This window comes from Sparus aurata, chromosome 10, assembly GCF_900880675.1.
Source record: "Sparus aurata chromosome 10, fSpaAur1.1, whole genome shotgun sequence".
In the NCBI taxonomy this organism is placed as follows: Eukaryota; Metazoa; Chordata; class Actinopteri; order Spariformes; family Sparidae; genus Sparus; species Sparus aurata.
The window spans coordinates 27,941,339-27,958,823 of record NC_044196.1 but is presented as its reverse complement, the minus strand read 5'-3'; the positions used below and the strand labels follow the sequence as shown (position 1 = coordinate 27,958,823).

Below are 17,485 nucleotides of genomic sequence, written 5' to 3'. Positions count from 1 at the left end.
AGACCTCAATATATTACATACTTTTAACTCCATGGTTTATACGTTGCAAAATGTTATCAGTAACATTTTCCTGTCATCATTTTGTTGTAAACTGAGCCATTCAAAGGTTTCCCATTGATATGTTAGCCACCTATTGCCCTAAACCAGCACCCAATGGTGCCGATTAAGGTCAGTACGCAGCATTGCAGGAAACAGAAGTCTTGATTTGGGAGCAGACTTTGCCAAAACATCAACCCTAACTCTTATTACGTCGCTGAGGAGAACAGAGTCCTAATTAAAAGTTTGGGCAAAAGGCCAAAATAATTTCCCATTTCAAATTGGGTTGGGTCGTTGATAATTTTGGGAAACACCATTGCAAAACGGCTAATTTGTCACGCACAGAGGTACTACTTTATACGTACTGTTATGTCATTGTGATCAATGCATTGTGCAGGTGTAAAAATGACATGTTATTAGCTGTATTGTTGAGATTCAGACAGAATGCATTATGCTGTCTTTGTGGGAACACAAGGTCAACAGATCAACATAACAGGACGACATCCAAAGTGAGTGTGTGAACTCCAGTGTGAGGCAGCAAAAGCAGGAAATATTGTATGTATATATTGTTTCTGTTTAACAACATTGTGTCGACCATTCTATGCAAAGTAATTCCTTCTAAACATGAGCACTGCTGTCAAATCTCACCTCATGTTGTATGTTAAGTTCTGCCCTGCAATAAACTTGCCTTCAGGGACCAAGATTTCTTTGTCCTATGTGCTGCTTTTCAACTCTCGCTATAGCTGTTGTTTACAATGAACAAACACAACCACACACTCTGTGGTCTCTGTGGGCTCTGACACGTGAAGGAGTGTTCACAGTGGAAAATTACCATTAAAATATATATAATAAAAAATAAAATCAGTGACCATGTTGGAGGACCTGCAGAGAGACTGTACGTGTTTCAGTGTTGCACTGCTGAAAGGATGCAACACTTTACTTTGTCTGTTGCAATTTGTCTCTCACAGTGTTCCCCCTCTTCATTCGCTCAGAGCTAGAGGTGGGACTCTCTTCAGATAAATGAGTGAGAGAAAGAGGACGAAAGAGCTTGACCAAGTGCACAAGAGAATGTGAGAAAGCCGATCTTTACAGAATGTGAGAAAGTTGTTATTTCACAAGCAAATAAAGAGCAAATATAGCTCAGAAACAACACTGATTATACTCTCTGAATTGTGAGAGTAAAACGTTGACAACATCAAGCATGGTTGATGCGGATGTGACTCAGTAGGGCTGAGCTTCTCACAGCAGCGTGGTAACCAGTCCCGCCTACACATAATATCTGAATGCAAGTTTTGAGCATGTCTGTCAGACAGTCAGTGGACTCATGAGGTGTATTGAGAACACTGTTTGCTGTTACGCCTTGTGCTGATTGTACGCCACAGCCCAGAGATGTTAGGCACTTTCTCTGGCCTCGGTGTGTTTGACAGTCTCTCAACAGCTCTCAGCATACTTGGCCATGTTTCTGTAGGACCTTTTGCTCTCTTTGTCTCTGTGGTTTTCAAATAGGAAGTCTCTGCAGTGTTTTCATGCACAGCAGTCACACAGTACAAGCCCAACATGCAGGCTATATTAGGGGATTATATCAATAAATCTGAGCCTAAAGACTAAAACAGGGTTCAATGAAATAATGACTAGAACATGTGAGAACTATGTGACATTAATGTATATAATTTTTACATTGTTTTTTTGTTAGTGTAACTGTTTTGCCAAAACCCCTCAAGAACAGCCTTGCAGAGGGAGTGGCCATTTGCTGTCTTAACTGCTAATCATGTTCTTTCAAAGTCTCATAGTCTTCAAGTATTTTGATTCAGCATTAATGATCAAACCAAACCAACCACAGTATGAGTGCCTGGGAGAAGCAGTTGAAACAAAATACCTTCCCAGGTAAAGTCATGAGCAATGCTGCAACAACAACCACTGCATAGGAAATATTTTGAATGGCCACGCTAGCAGCATGGTACCAGTGATGGCAATGTTAGTTGTTCTGCTAATCCAGCACTCTGATCCAGACTCAGACATCTAAACAACTACTTGACAGGTTATTTTGCACAAACAGTCATCTACCTCAGGCTGAAGTTTAATCTGCCTGCTAACATGCTAATCTAAGAAATGTTAGCATGTGGGTTGGCACCACTGTCCCCATGGGCGTAAGAAGCATTTAAAAATGTGGGTGGGACAATCTAACAAGGGTGTGGGGGTTCTTCCTTTGCACATTTTAATGGTGTTGGTGTGTTTTCATGTATTCTGGTTCCTTATAACAGGTCGATAGCGCTTTATTCCAAATAAAATGGCAACATTATGAAAACATTTGGTAGTACATGCTGATAACATAGAGAAAGAGAAAAAGCTAAAATTACAGAAATGTATTTGATGACTAGATTATAGGCTAATAGCTTTGCAGCACGGGCCCCTGATATATACATATATGTTTGTTTGGTTTTTTTTATGGCTGAAAATTCCTATGGCATTACCCACCTCTTACCTCTGATTGGTTGGCGTTTTTGGATATGTTTTCTTTGCTTGACTCAAACTGTCATACAGTTGCTCTGGTAATGTTTGGTCTTAGCAGTTGTAGTTTTGTGAATAAACACACCAACCTCTTCAGCCTCTCTTCTGCTCCTCCACTGCTCCTGTGGAGGTCACTCATCCGCCAGAGCCACTCTCAAGAGTGTGTCTGCCCTAGTGATGTGAACGGCAGTTCTTTTTACTGTACTGGATCTCTAGAATCCGTTCATTAAAATTATTTGTTCAAAAGATTCGTTCACCGAGTCGTTCAGTGCTCTCCAACTCCCTGAACTGATAAGCAGCCAAACGATCCGTCATTCAGTTCATGATTCAGCCCTGAGGTTCACGTTCACTCCTGAGGGACGGTGCGTCAACGAACTATATAGTACACAATCATTCGCGGGAGACGCAGCGCTGCTTTGAGTGGTATACATGCTCTAAAATTATTACACGGTGAAAGTGTCCTCTGTGCACAGTAAAATCACTCAACATGATGCTACACAGATGTTAGCAACACAGCGCTAATTTTACGGTTACTGAACGTGAATCAACTCCTCTGCCCTGACTGAGTGAGTGAGTGACACAGCGCCACTTTCAGCACAGTAGCTACGTGAATGAGAATCACGTCGTCAGCGATGCGAATCATGAGTGAGTGACAGCGTGAACATGATTCGCGAACGACCTGCTGAGGACCTGCTGAGGACGTGAATCATGTTCACGCTGTCACTGAATCAGTGTGAGTGACTGTCGTTAGGAACGACCTGCTGAGGACGTGAATCACGTTCGCGCTGTCACTGAATTAGCGTGAATCCGAATCACGTTCACGAACGTGAGTGACTTTTACTGTGCAGTAAAATCACTTAACATGATGCTACACGGATGTTACTGAACGTGAATCAACTCCTCTGCCCTGTGTCAGTGCCACTTTCAGCACAGTACGTGAACGAGAATCACGTCCTCAGCGACAGTTCTCCGTGTGCAGTAGGTTCGTGAATCATGAACGAATCACAGCGCGGACGTGAATCACGTCCTCACAGTTCTCTGTGTGAGTCGCGCCAGTCCCACTCCTGGCCAGCATGCTCGCTGCTGAGCTCAACTGAACTGAGAAAGGAGCAAATCAGTTCGTGAAGTGATTCCGTTCACTTCGTTCACTCAAAAGATACGTGCCTTTGAACGACACGTTCGCGACCGACACAACACTAGTCTACCCCTGGTTGAAAGAGCGGACAGGCAGTCTGCTGCTGGGCTGCCCTGCAGACACCTGCGACAATGGAGCTGCGACAGCCAGTCATGGTTTATTGGGGCAACCACAGTTCACAGTCCAAAGCACCAGCTACATTGCTGTCTATTTGTTCTATAAAACTGCAAAAAAAAAAAACACACAAGCAAAACCAAATAACCCCAGAGAGCCTTTGAACATACAGTTTTGAAACAGCACGCTAGATAGCCAATTCTTGTCTCTTTTGTATTCTGATTGAAAAGTATATTTCAATTTTGGCCCACATAACTCCCTCCCTCTCTCTGGTTGTACAGCAGACTAATAGGTCACCCAGGTGGCGTCGACTCAGGAGGTCAGTCAAGAATAGGCAATTGGCTGTTGGTGTGGGTCCCACTGATCTCCCTCACTCTTATCAAGCGGACTACCAAGGCTACGAAAACCTCTGTCGGCATTACTGACACGTTACCATTCCTAATTATATATTCAGTGGCTTTCTTTGTTGTGCCTTTGTTGTTCTCATTGTTGTTTGAAACAATAAGGCAGTGGTGGAGCTGATGCAGCAGGCTGTTATATAGTAGTGTGTCCCAGCTGCAGTGTCTCTGTTAGGTGGAGTGAACAGGCCAGGTGGAGGATTACTGCCAGGGCAGCCATGTGGCTTCACGCCTGTTGGCTCTTCCTATCAAGTGATGAAACACTCTGAAGAGCAGCTCCGGGGTAGCAGAAGACCAAGAGAAGGCAAGAGGCTGAAGATCTATCAGTCTATCTGGGAGCAAGGTAGCAGTGATCTGGAGTTTCATTGGTTTGGGGAATTTTTTTCCAATAACAAAGTGGGATGGATGTGATAACAAAACACTTTTGCAGTGCTCTGAAATAGGTACTAAGTGTATAAACTGTTGCATTGTAAACATGGTGAAAGTGTGTGTGTGTGTGTGTGTGTGTGTGTATGTGTATGTGTTTTTTTTTGTTTTTGTTTGTTTTTTTGGGGGGCGGGGGCTCCAACAGAGCAGCGCCAACAATAGAAACTATGCGATGAAACAATGGCCTACAAAAACACGCCTTCATCTTCTTCCTGTCAGCATTGTTTCCCCCTTTCATCAAACTAAGTTTCAGCAAAAACACACATGTAGCCTACAGCTACACCTCAAGTACTAAACAAATCCTGTTTTCCAAAAATAACAAAGCTACAGTGGAGCCTGACTTCTTCTCAGTTCACTCTGGCCGAAGACTTTACCTTACCCATGGCTAAATGGTTTTGTTGCCTCTACTAAAGTTTCAGTTCTCTGTAGTTTATTAAGCCCTCATTAATTGTTTGATTTCAGAGAGATACCCTAACGCTTGCTACATGATATGAACATCTATTTGTGGCAGATTAAAGTTTGCACTTGTGCTGTGCCTAGGAATGTGTTTATCTGTTCTGATGCAGTAAACCAAATTACATTTATCCTGCATCATATGTAAAACTTCCATTATTTCATCGACCATATTTTTGATGTCACTTCCTTTCGGTCATCAACATTATCGGAGAGATGTCTGATAATACATCTTTTGCCTTTTTAAACAGGTTTGGTTCTGAAAGCCCTATCTATACACCCGTTCAAACCTGTTTGAACTATTTGCGTTGTTGATGTTGGCTTATGAACGTGAATGACTCTAGTTGAATTTATGTTTAATTTTTATGCTCTAAGTGATTTTAAACATCAGGTAAAAGGGTAATATTGTGGTTCTAGTACCTCTCTACAGGTGTCTAGACTCAAGAACTAAAGTAGAGTTGTCTTCACTGTTTCCAAAATAGGTCATTCAGTGTCACTTCTTGTGAGCCAATCAAACACAGTCCTCTCTCTTTAAGAGGAGAGAACGCATGGAGGATCTCTACATTCTTTAGGAAAGTTTGATCACGATGACATCGCTGAAGTTTGCTTTATGTCTGACTTGTCTTTGCTTGTGGAGAAAAGGTGAGTTTGGTCTTTTGTGGATCTATTTATATCCTTAATGATGTAAAGTCGTCCTTGATACAATTTCTAATCTTTATGATGAACTTGTTGCATTCATTCTGCTCTTTTCTTTGTCTCTTTTATGTTCAGCCCTGACAAATGATGATGCTAAATTGTCCAAGTCTGTTCATCAAGAGAGTGGACTTTTATCACGAAACGTTGGAGACAAAGTGACATTACGGTGTTTCTATAAGGCGGACATTGCAGCCTACTTTTTCTGGTATAAGCAGACTCTGGGACAGAACAGCTCATCTCTACCTTCTATAAACACGACAAAGGGGGCACTTTTATTGATGAATTAAAAAACAATCCACACTTCACACTGGATAGTGGAAATGGCAAAAATCACTTGAAGATCTCAGATTTACACATATCAGACTCAGCTACATACTACTGTGTGGGTTGCTATGCATACCAGATAGAGTTTGGGGATGGCGTTACTGTCAGTGTGACTGGTTCAGGTTTGAACATCCCAGCTTCAGTCCATCAGTCAGCATCTGGGAACATCCAGCCAGGAGGCTCTGTGACTCTGAACTGTACAGTACACACTGGGACCTGTGATGGAGAACACAGTGTTTACTGGTTCAAACACTCTCCAGAATCTCTTCCAGGAGTCATTTACACCCGTGGAGGCAGGAATGATCAGTGTGAGAGGAAAGACACACAAACACACACCTGTGTCTACAACTTGCCAATGAAGAGCCTGAATCTTTCTCATGCTGGGGCCTATTACTGTGCTGTTGCCTCATGTGGACACATATTGTTTGGAAACGGGACCAAGCTGGATATAAAAGGTAAGAAACTTTCTATCAGACTTACTTCATATTTGAAGTCAGATGAACATGACTGAAAGCTCTGTAATGTCTCCTCTTGCTGGATCTACAGATGGTGAAGACCCTCCTGTCTTGGTATATTTCTTGACTGGCATATCAGCATTCTCCACCACTCTGTGTGTTTTAATGGCTTTCATAGTGTGCACGGCAAACAGGACTCACAGCTGCCTTTGTACAGGTACTCGATCACATTTTCATCTATAGTGTGTATTTTCCGAACATGACATCATGGTAACATTTTCAATTTGCTTTTCAGAGTCTCAAGGAAGATTTTCATCTCCCTCAACGACAACTCATGAGGTATTGCCTATTGAGATAACTGAATATGTTACTATTCAAACAGACTAAATGTTTTGTGAATGTTATTCCTGATATTGTTTTTCTTTTCTCTTTTTCATGACCAGGGTTACCAAAATGAAGATGATGACAATGAAAATGTTTCAAGGGAGAAAAAAGTCAGCAGACGGAGACGACAGAGAGACAACACCTGGAGTGAATGTGTGTACTTCAGTGTAAAGCAGTAAAGCTGTTGCATCTTTGTGTTTGTGCATCAGAACATGACTTCAAACTGGCTCTTTTAAAAGTATTATGTGGCTTTTGTTAACACGATTTCATCTAAATATGCTGACTGTAAAGAAATGCCTTCCAATAAACAAGCTTTTACAAAGAGAATAGATGAAAGTTAGATGACTTCAACTGTCCCTGTGCCACACGGCTGCGATACACAGACATATTACTCAACTCAACATATTAAATATTTTTTACTCCATGTTTTATCAGTTGCAAATGTTATCAGCAACACAACTGACATCTTCATATTTTATGTTGTCATTTTGCAGTAAACTGAGCCATTTAAAGCTTTCCTATTGATATGTTAGCCACCTGCCGACTTAAACCAGCACCCAACTGTGCAGATTAAGGTCAGTAGGTGGCATTGCAGGAAATAGAAGTATTGATTTGGGAGCAGACTTTGACAAAACATTGGCCCTATCATTAATTATGCCGCTGAGGGGAGCAGAGTCCTAATTAAATGTTTGGGCAAAAGGCCAAAATAATTTCCCATTTCAAATTTGGTCGGGGCATTGATAAGTTGGGAATGGCTGATTGGGGATGAGAAAAAAGAAATACCATTGCAAATGATTGGAAATGGCCAATTTGCCAAGCATAGAGGTACTATTTAATAAGTGCTATTATATCATTGTGATCAATGCATTGTGGAGGTGTTGCTGTAAACATGACATTTTATTAACAGGATTGTTAAAATTCAGACAGAATGCATTATGCCTTCTTTGTGGGAACACAAGGTCAACAGATCAACAAGACAGAACGACATCCAAAGTGAGTGTGTGAACTCCAGTGTGAGGCAGTAGAAGCAGGAAATACTGCATTTCTATCTTGTTTCTATGTAACAACATTGTGTCGACCATTTTAGGCAAAGTAATTCCTTCTAAATATGAGCACTGCTGTCATATCTCACCTCATGTTGTATGTAAAGATTTGCCCTGCAATAAACTTGTAGAACTTTGCTTTCAGCGACCAAGATTTCTTTGTACAGTATGACCTATGTGCTGCTATCCAACTCTCACTATAACTGTTGTTTACAACAAACACACACAACCACACACTCTGTGGTGTCTGTGGGCTCTGACACGTGAAGGAGTGTTCACAGTGGAAAATTACTATTAAAATAAAATCAGCGGCCATGTTGGAGGACCTGCAGAGAGACTGTACGCGTTTCAGTGCTGCACAGCTGAAAGGATGCAACACGCCACTTTGTTTTCCAAGCCAAAAACCTTTGTCATTGAGAGTGCACAGGATCATCTAAAACAACAGGTCATGCCAGGCCACACCCATCTATCGAATACTCCTACTGACTCGTTGACGCTCAGTTGCAATGATGTCTCATTTCCTGGTCATACATGAATTGATGCCATGAGAGAGCAGATTTTGCGCTTTCCCTTTGTCTGGTGCAATTTGTATCTTCTTCTTCATTCGCTCAGAGCTAGAGGTGGGACTATCTTTAGATAAATGAGTGAGAGAAAGAGGAAGAAAGAGCTTGAGGAAGTGCACAAGAGATTGTGAGAAAACCGTTCTTTACAGAATGTGAGAAAGTTGTTATTTCACAAGCAAATAGAGAGCAAATATAACTCTCAGCAACAACACTATAACTGGCATAAACACAGCTCAAGTGCTTTTGACAGATTATACACACTGAATTGTGAGAGCAAACCTTTGACAACATCAAGCATGGTTGATGCGGATGTGACTCAGTAGGGCTGAGCTTCTCACAGCAGGGTGGTAACCAGACCCGCCTACACATAATATCTCAACGCAAGTTTTGAGCATGTCTGTCAGACAGTCAGTGGACTAAATGCATTTCCCAAGTGTATTCTAAGGTTGTTTGCTGTCATGCATTGTGCTGATTGTACGCCACAGCCCAGTGATGTTAGGTACTTTCTTCGGCCTCTGTGTATTCGACGGTCAAAGTTGTCTCTCAATAGCTCTCAGCGTACTTGCTCATGTTTCTGCAGGACCCTTTGCTCTTTTTGTGTCTGTGGTTACAAATAGGAAGTCTCTGCAGTGTTTTCATGCACAGCAGTCACACATTACAAGCCCAACACGCAGGATATTTTAGTGGATTATATCAATAAATCAGAGCCTAAAGACTAAAACGGGGTTTAATAAGATAATGGCATAATTCATATTCATAGTTCATATAAGAACTGTGTGACATTAATGTATATAATTATTGCATTGTTTTTTGTTAGTGTAACTGTATTGCCAAAACCCCTCAAGAAGAGCCTTGCAGAGGATCGGTCATTTGCGGATAGTCTAGACTGCTCACCATGTTCTCTCATAGAAGACTTTTGTTTCAGACTGACTGATCAAACCAAACCAACCAAACAGTGGCCACAGTATGTGCACCTGGGAGAAGCAGTTGCAACAATATACCTCCCCCAGGCAATGTCATGAACATCGCCAGCTACTTGCCTCAACTACAATGACCACGGCAAAGAGAATACTATTGTTTTGGTCATACTAGCAGCATGGTTCTTGGGATGGCAATGTCAGTTTTTTATTGCTAATCCAGCAATTTGTTTCAGACTCAAATATTACTCATCTATTTCAGGCTGAATTGTAATCATCCATGTCAGTATTTTTCCAGCCTTTTCCCCCCAAGTGGCAATGCAATGTCACTTAAGAAACATGAATGGTCACTTTCACTGATGGCCCCTGAAACACAGTTAATTCTGCTAATCCAGAACCAACGCCAACAAAGCAATATCAAAAAGTGCTAATTGGTCCAGCAGTAACTGCAACATGGCGTTGGTTGTATCTCTCAGCTAGTCTATAAACATAGCAACAGTTATGTAAATGAGGCTTTTGTATAGCAATCAAAAATGCCAGTGGTGGGCTGTCAGGGCCAGCAAGGCATTCTCTGCTGGCCTAAACACTATCAGAATCACTGTCTTATGTTTTAATATTTTTTTTCCATGAATATGTGTTTAATTATTTCCATGGGTCTATTCTCTTCATTTCATAGCTTTTCTTTTGGTTGCTCTGCTTCCTCTAATGTATGTTTTTGTTAGAACTTTTATCCAATCATATTTCAGGCATCATGTGTTGCCAAGGTCAAAGAAATCTGCCTTGACGCCTTCAGAATCGATAGTGCTGGCGTCTGTAGCTTAAAGTGGCAATGAAACTGTTGCTTTAACCAATCAGATTTCGAGTTGGAAACACCGAGGCCATCTAGCAGGCATCCAGTGACGTCAGCATTTTCACGTCCTTTGATTGGAAGGTCCGAAGGCCTGCTTGCTCACTGCTCAGTCACGCGAGACCTAGCTTAACTAGCGAGTTGTGATTGATAGCTGACGTTAAAAATGGCAACAGGTGGAGATGATATTGATACAGCAGGTGGAGATGATATAATCACGGATTTATTGCCAGTGCCCTTTTCAAGATGACCGTTTAATGAAAAGATGGACATTGTTAAAAGAGGCCGCCCAACGCCTAAACACCTTGAGCTCAATCAACCTGCAAAAGTAGGCTATGCATGCCACTTTCAAGCTTGCAACTGGAAACGATACACTTGGCTTACAGACCCAGTTCGACGCTCTACGAAGAAGCTCTACTGGTGGGAGTGCTTGTTGTTTGAACGTCATTGGCGAGTGGAACTGATTTTTTATTGCTGGTTTTGCTACACTGTTGCATCTCATTGAACTGGCTGCATTTTGTTTCCACACACTTGCTAAATGATTGTTCAGAAAGTGACTGTCTACCTGATGTCCGATTGTGTGCGTGTGTGTGTGTGGCTATGTGCGTGTGTGTGGCTTTTTGTGTGGTTGTGGCTGTGTGCATGTGTGTGTGGCTGTGTGCTTAACTAAAACAACGCAATTTTGAAGATGGAGCAGTAAAATATTTTGCTTAAAGCTTAAAAATGCCCAGGGACGCCACATATTTTTCGTTAGTGATTTTTTAAAGGGGGAGGGGGGTTACAGAAGGCCCAGTTCTGATAGGCACGGTTCGCCACTGACAAATGCTCATGGTTTTTAACACTGATAAATTATAAAAAAAGAGACTCGTTTGACCTCATTGGTCTCTTTCAATGCACAGCATACAAAACAGCACTGATCATGTGTTCATTGTTTCAGCATCAGCTGATGTTCCTGTTAGCCAATCAAAAAGAGAGTCCTCCCTTTAAAGAGTGGAAAATATATTGAGATGCAATTCATTCAACACAGCATTAGAACACGAACACCATGTGGTTTGCTTTGTGTCTGACTTATCTGTTCTTGGGCAGAATAGGTACGTTTTCTGGTAACTTGATTTTTACTATGATTGCAGATTGTACACATAGACAATATGGTAATTGAATTAAATGTGCTCTTTCTGGATTTCTTTTCCCTTTAGCTCCGACGACCGATCTGAAAACGTCTACATATGTGCATCAAGACAGTGGTTTTGTGTCAGCTAATCTAGGTGACAGCGTGACCCTGCAGTGCTTCTATAGAGGTGATGCAGTGATGTTTTACTGGTATAAGCAAACTCTGGGGCAGAAACCGCGGCTCCTCTCTACCTACGATAAACGTGACAAAAGTGGCATCTTTCAGAACGAATTCAAGAACCATTCTCGCTTTGCCTTGGACACAGGAAATGGCAATAATCACTTGACAATCTCAGATGTGCGCATTTCGGACTCAGCAACTTACTACTGCACAGGTTGCTATAAGTATGACTTTGAATTTGTAGAGGGCATTACTGTCAGTGTCAAGGGTTCAGGTTTGAACATCCAAGCTTCAGTTCATCAGTCAGCATCTGAGAGCATCCAACCAGGAGGCTCTCTGAACTGTACCGTACACACTGGGATCTGTGATGGAGAACACAGTGTTTACTGGTTTAAAAACTCTGAAGGATTGCATCCAGGACTCATGTACACCCATGGAGGTAAGAATGATCAGTGCGGGAGGAAAAACAACACACAAGCTCATACCTGTGTTGACAACTTGCCAATGAAGAGCCTGAATCTTTCCCATGCTGGGACCTACTACTGTGCTGTTGCCTCATGTGGACACATACTGTTTGGGGAGGAGAAGAAGATGCATTCAGAGCGTAAGTAACATGATAAAAGATGTTTCATATGGATATAAATTATGTTGAATGCCTCCTTAATAGTCTACCGCTCTGTTATGTCTCCTATCAACTGTTTTTGCAGGAAAGGGTGACTCTTCTGTCTTGGTGTTTTGCTTGATTGGTGCTTTGACATTCAGCACCATCCTGGTGGTTTTACTGGCATATGCAGCATATACATTGAACAAAGGAAACAGATGCGGATGTACGGGTAAGCCAACTTTCTTTTTTTACTTTTCATAGTTTATTGTTCTTAATAACGGAGGCGCAGCCATTTAAAGTTGATACGATTGTCAAAGTCGACCAACATCAGATTTTCTGACATCAATTTCGAAGTTCAACCTGACTATTAACTGAAAGAGCCGTATGATGACGGCTTTGTTATGTTAAATAGTGCAGGTGTTACTGTATGGGATGGTTTTAGTCTCCATATTTATGCATTAATCTAATGCTGATAAGCTATTTCAGGATATTTCTATCATAACAGTTGTATATAACACATACAATTAAGACATTAAAGTAGTCAGTCTACTCACTGCCAGCTTATTATGTGAATTCTTAAGGTTTTTATCGTTATTCTTCTGAACCAGACTCACGATCTTCAGCTTCCTTGAGTCCAAATGCAGGGGTAAGTATTTTTTGAGGTATTGCATCAATAAATCAATGTATATCACAACATGATAACGACCAATAGGGGATGAAAAAAGCAACACCTGTGCAAATTGATCCGATTTGGTACGATTACTCTAAAATACTGCATACAGTAGCTATCGAGTGTTATATACCGCAGGAACTTACAAACCATAGCCTATCGTTTAACAGTTCACCCCAAAATGAAATTCCATCTCCTTGGTCCAAGGTTCCCAATCAGAATATTTTTGAAGTCACTGAAATATCATATGTGGATATGTCAATATGAACTAACTGTTATGGGTTGTTTGTTCCTATCGTATGTTGTAAATGGTTAATTTGTCACACACAAAGGTATAAAGGTGCTCCTTGCGCTATTATGTCAATGTGATCAATTGTACAGGTGCTGCTGTCAGTGTGTACAATTCATTTATTTGTCAGACGAGTGGTGTGTATTTATACAGTCACTATGTTGAAATTATATTTCTTTAACAGAAAAAACAAGATTCAGACAACCTCCATTACGCTGCTCTGAGGGAATTCAGGGCCAAGAGGTCACCAAGACAGAGGGACGACACACAAAGTGAATGTGTGTATTCAGGTGTTAGGCAGTAGGAGCTTGAAATATTGTATTTGGACTTGTTTAAAAGAAAATGTGTCTACTGATCTATGTAAAGTCATTTTATCATTAAAAATTGAGCACTGCTGTCAGATTTTACCTCAGTATACTGAATGTAAAGTTTTTCCTTTCAATAAACATGTAAAACATTTTTTTCACCAACCAAGCTTTCTTGCCACAGTATGATGTGGGCTTTCAAATGTGCCATTTTTCTACCCCAAATATAACTGACATTTACAACCTACAAACACAACCACACACAACATATCTCTGTGGTGTCTGAGGGCTCAGATGCTTCAAAGAGCGTCCAGTTGGCCATTATTATTGAAACAAAATCAGTCTATTAGTGCTGCACTACTGAAAGGAGGTTATACATCACTTTATTTTACAAAGCGAAAACCATCTTTGAGAGTGACTGATACAGATGTGACTCAGCAGGGCTGGCCTTCTCGTAGCAGGGTGACAACAAGACCCTGCCAACACGTTATATCTGAATACAAGTCTTAAACATGGTGGGAACGAGCTGGTCAGGTGATGGGTGTACACATCTTTTGAAACCTCTGTGTGGTTGGCTGACAAACATGAGCTCTCAGTATACTTGGTCGTATACTTCTCTAGGACCCTTTGCTCTCTATTGTCTCTGTGGTTTCAAACAGGAAGCCTCTGCAGTGTTTTCATACACGGTAGTCACACAGTATGAGTCCAATGGTGAGACTTTTTTAGAAGATTATGTCTACAAATCAGTGGTCAAAAGCTAAAACAGGGTTAAATAAACATTAGTTAACTACATCTAACATCTATGTAACAAATGTATACACAGTCAATAATTTGATTTGTTTTTTGTCATCATTTCGATTGCTGTATGACCGTATTGTGGGTGGCACAGGTCTGAACTGCTCAACATACCCCCCTACATAAATGTTGCGTTTCAGATCATACCAATTCAAGTGTTGCCACTATGTGTGTGCTCAGGAGAACAGCTGAAACAATACACACCCCCATGTAATTTCACAAGCAGCATTAGCTGCAAAGTGCAAAGATGAGTATATTTATAGCCATGCTAGTGGCATGGTCCAATGGATGGCAATGTTGTGCATCTAATGCAGACAGCCATTGTCCGCAGATGATGAATCTCTCCTGACACTTGGGGCTCTATCTTAACGATCTGAAATGCAAGTATCAAACGCAAAGCGCAAGTAGCTTTATGGGCGGATCTCAGGCGCTGTTGCTATTATGCCGGCGGGATAAATGACTCTTGCACCTGACGCAAATCTAAAATGGGTTGGTCTGAAGTAGCTACATTAGTCATAGGTGTGGTTTGGGCGTAACGTGCAATAAACCAAATAGAGCGTCATCTCACATTCCCTTTAAGAGCAGGCGCGCTTGTTCCATGGCGCATTGCTATTATAATGGCGAATTTGCCAGGCGCACGCCAGGAGCGGTTCACAGCCGAGTTCTATCATCAGAATATAACATGCAAAAGAGACAAAGTAGACAATAGAGGGGGCAACATGTGTTCACTGTTACCAAAATAGTTCAAAATAGACCTTCTTGTGAAGCAATCAGTCAACCCTCTAAGAGTAGAGAACGTAGGGAGGATCTCTACATTCAACAAGATATTTTGATGAAGATGACATCACTGAAGTTTGCTTTCATACCTGACTTGTCTTTGCTTGTGGAGAACAGGTGAGTTTGGTCTGTGGTGGATCTGATTGTATCCTTCCTTGATACAATTTTTAATCTGTATGATGAACTTCTATCATTGCATTCAATTGGCTCTTTTCTTCCTCTCTCCTCTTCTTTTCAGCTCTGACTGATGTTGGATTGTCCTCATTTATGCATCAGGAGAGTGGTTTCATGTGACAAAATGTTGGAGACAGTGTGACATTGTGATATTTCTATGCTATCAGATCTCCCCTCATGTTGTATGTAAAGTTTTGCCCTGCAATAAACTTGTAGAACACTTCTTTCAGTGACCAAGATTTCTTTGTACAGTATGACCTATGTGCTGCTATTCAACTCTCACTATAACGGTTGTTTACAACAAACAAACACAACCACACACTCTGTGGTCTCTGTGGGCTCTGACACGTGAAGGAGTGTTCACAGTGGAAAATTACCATTAAAATAAAATCAGCGACCATGTTGGAGGACCTGCAGAGAAACTGTACGTGTTTCAGTGCTGCACTGCTGAAAGGGTGCAACACTTTACTTTGTTTTACAAACCAAAAACCTTCATAATTGAGAGTGCACAGGATCATCTAAAACAACAGGCCACACCTGTATATTGAATACTCCCACTGACTGGTTGAGGCTCAGTCGCAATGATGTCTCAGTTCCTGGTCATACAAGAGTTGATGCCATGAGAGAGCACATTTTGCGCTTGTTCAAAAAACAGGTTTCCCTTTGTCTGGTGCAGTTTGTCTCTCATAGTGTGTCCCCTCTTCATTCGCTTAGAGCTAGAGGTGGGACTCTCTTTAGATAAATGAGTGAGAGAAAGAGGACGAAAGAGATGGGGGAGTGCACAAGAGAATGTGAGAAAGTCAATCTTTACAGAAAGTGAGAAAGTTGTTACATCACAAGCAAATAAAGAGCAAATGTTACTCTCAGCAACAACACTATAACTGGCTTAAACACAGCTCAAGTGCTTTCGACAGATCATACCATCTGAATTGTGAGAGCAAACCTTTGACAACATCAAGCATGGTTGATGCGGATGTGACTCAGTTGGGCCGAGCTTCTCACAGCAGGGTGGTAACCAGACCCGCCTACTCATAATATCTGAATGCAAGTTTTGAACATGTCTGTCAGACAGTCAGTGGACTCATGAGGTGTATTGATGAACACATTTCCAAAATGTCTTCTAAGTTTGTTTGCTGCTACGCATTGTGCTGATTGTACGCCACAGCCCAGATATGTTAGGCACTGTCTTGGACCTCTGTGTGCTGACAGTCAAAGGTGTCTCTCAATAGCTCACAGCTACTTGGCCATGTTTCTGCAGGACCCTTTGCTCTTTTTGTCTCTGTGGTTTCAAATAGGAAGTCTCTGCAGGGTTTTTGTGCACAGCAGTCACACAGTACAAGCCCCACATGCAGGCTATTTAAGTGGATTATATCAATAAATCAGAGCCTATTGACTAAAAAAGGGTTTAATAAAATAATGGCATAACATATAAGAACTGCGTGACATTAATGTATATAATTATTGTATTGTTTTTTGTAAGTGTAACTGTATTGCCAAAACCCTTCAAGAACAGCCTTGCCGAGGGATTGGCCATTTGCAGATAGTCTAGACTGCTTACCATGTTATCTCATAGAAGTCGTTTGTTTCAGCCTGACTGATCAAACCAAACCAACCAAACAGTGGCCACAGTATGTGCGCCTGGGAGAAGCAGTTGACAAAACATATCTGCCCAGGTAATGTCATGAGCAATGCTGCAATAACAAAGACCACTGCAAAGAAAATATTTTGCATGGCCATGCTTGTAGCATGGTTCTAGGGATGGCAATGTCAGTTGTTCTGCTAATGCAGCACTTTGATCCAGACTCAGACATCTAAACAACTACTTGAAAGGTTATTTTGCACAACCAGTCATCTACCTCAGGCTGAAGTTTAATCCGCCTGCTAAGATGCTAATCTAAGAAATGTTAGCATGTGGGTTGGCACCACTGTCCCAATGGGCGTAGGAAGCATTTAAATGTGTGGGTGGGACAATCTAACAGGGGTGTGGGGTTTCCTCCCTTACAAATTTTTAATAGACTCTGGGCTCTATCTTAACGATCTGAAACGCAAGTATCGAACGCAAAACGCAAGTAGCTTTGTGGGCGGATCTCAGGCGCTGTTGCTATTATGCCGGCGGGATAAATGACTCTTGCGCCTGACGCAAATCTAAAATGGGTTGGTCTGAAGGAGCTACATTACTCATAGGTGTGGTTTGGGCATAACGTGCAATAAACCAATCAGAGCGTCATCTCACATTCCCTTTAAAAGCAGGCGCGCTTGTTCCATGGCGAATTGCTATTAT

The 17,485-nt window shown here is 41.5% G+C and overlaps 1 protein-coding gene, 1 long non-coding RNA gene and 1 pseudogene across 2 annotated transcripts; all 3 read left to right on the top strand.

The window, feature by feature from the left end:
- The first annotated feature begins 5,648 nt into the window (after window positions 1–5,648).
- On the top strand, window positions 5,649–6,601 carry LOC115589439 (uncharacterized; annotated as a pseudogene).
- Window positions 6,602–6,843: 242 nt separating this feature from the next.
- On the top strand, window positions 6,844–8,110 carry LOC115589936 (uncharacterized). The gene is made up of 2 exons (XR_003985643.1): window positions 6,844–6,884; window positions 6,989–8,110. It is a non-coding gene; the product is annotated as an uncharacterized LOC115589936 (long non-coding RNA).
- A 3,200-nt stretch (window positions 8,111–11,310) lies between these two features.
- On the top strand, window positions 11,311–13,612 carry LOC115589932 (uncharacterized). Its single transcript, XM_030431110.1, has 5 exons — window positions 11,311–11,390; window positions 11,496–12,194; window positions 12,298–12,423; window positions 12,803–12,840; window positions 13,338–13,612. The coding sequence occupies exons 1-5, from the start codon at window positions 11,345–11,347 to the stop codon at window positions 13,455–13,457; spliced, it is 1,029 nt and encodes a 342-aa protein (XP_030286970.1). The 5' UTR covers window positions 11,311–11,344; the 3' UTR covers window positions 13,458–13,612.
- The last annotated feature ends 3,873 nt before the right edge of the window (window positions 13,613–17,485 follow it).

Coding starts and splice junctions, on each gene's coding strand:
- LOC115589932 (XM_030431110.1), top strand. CDS start 11,345: ATGTGGTTTGCTTTGTGTCTGACTTATCTGTTCTTGGGCAGAATAG. Junction 11,391..11,495: donor TCTGTTCTTGGGCAGAATAG/GTACGTTTTCTG, acceptor TTTTCCCTTTAG/CTCCGACGACCGATCTGAAA. Junction 12,424..12,802: donor AAACAGATGCGGATGTACGG/GTAAGCCAACTT, acceptor CTTCTGAACCAG/ACTCACGATCTTCAGCTTCC.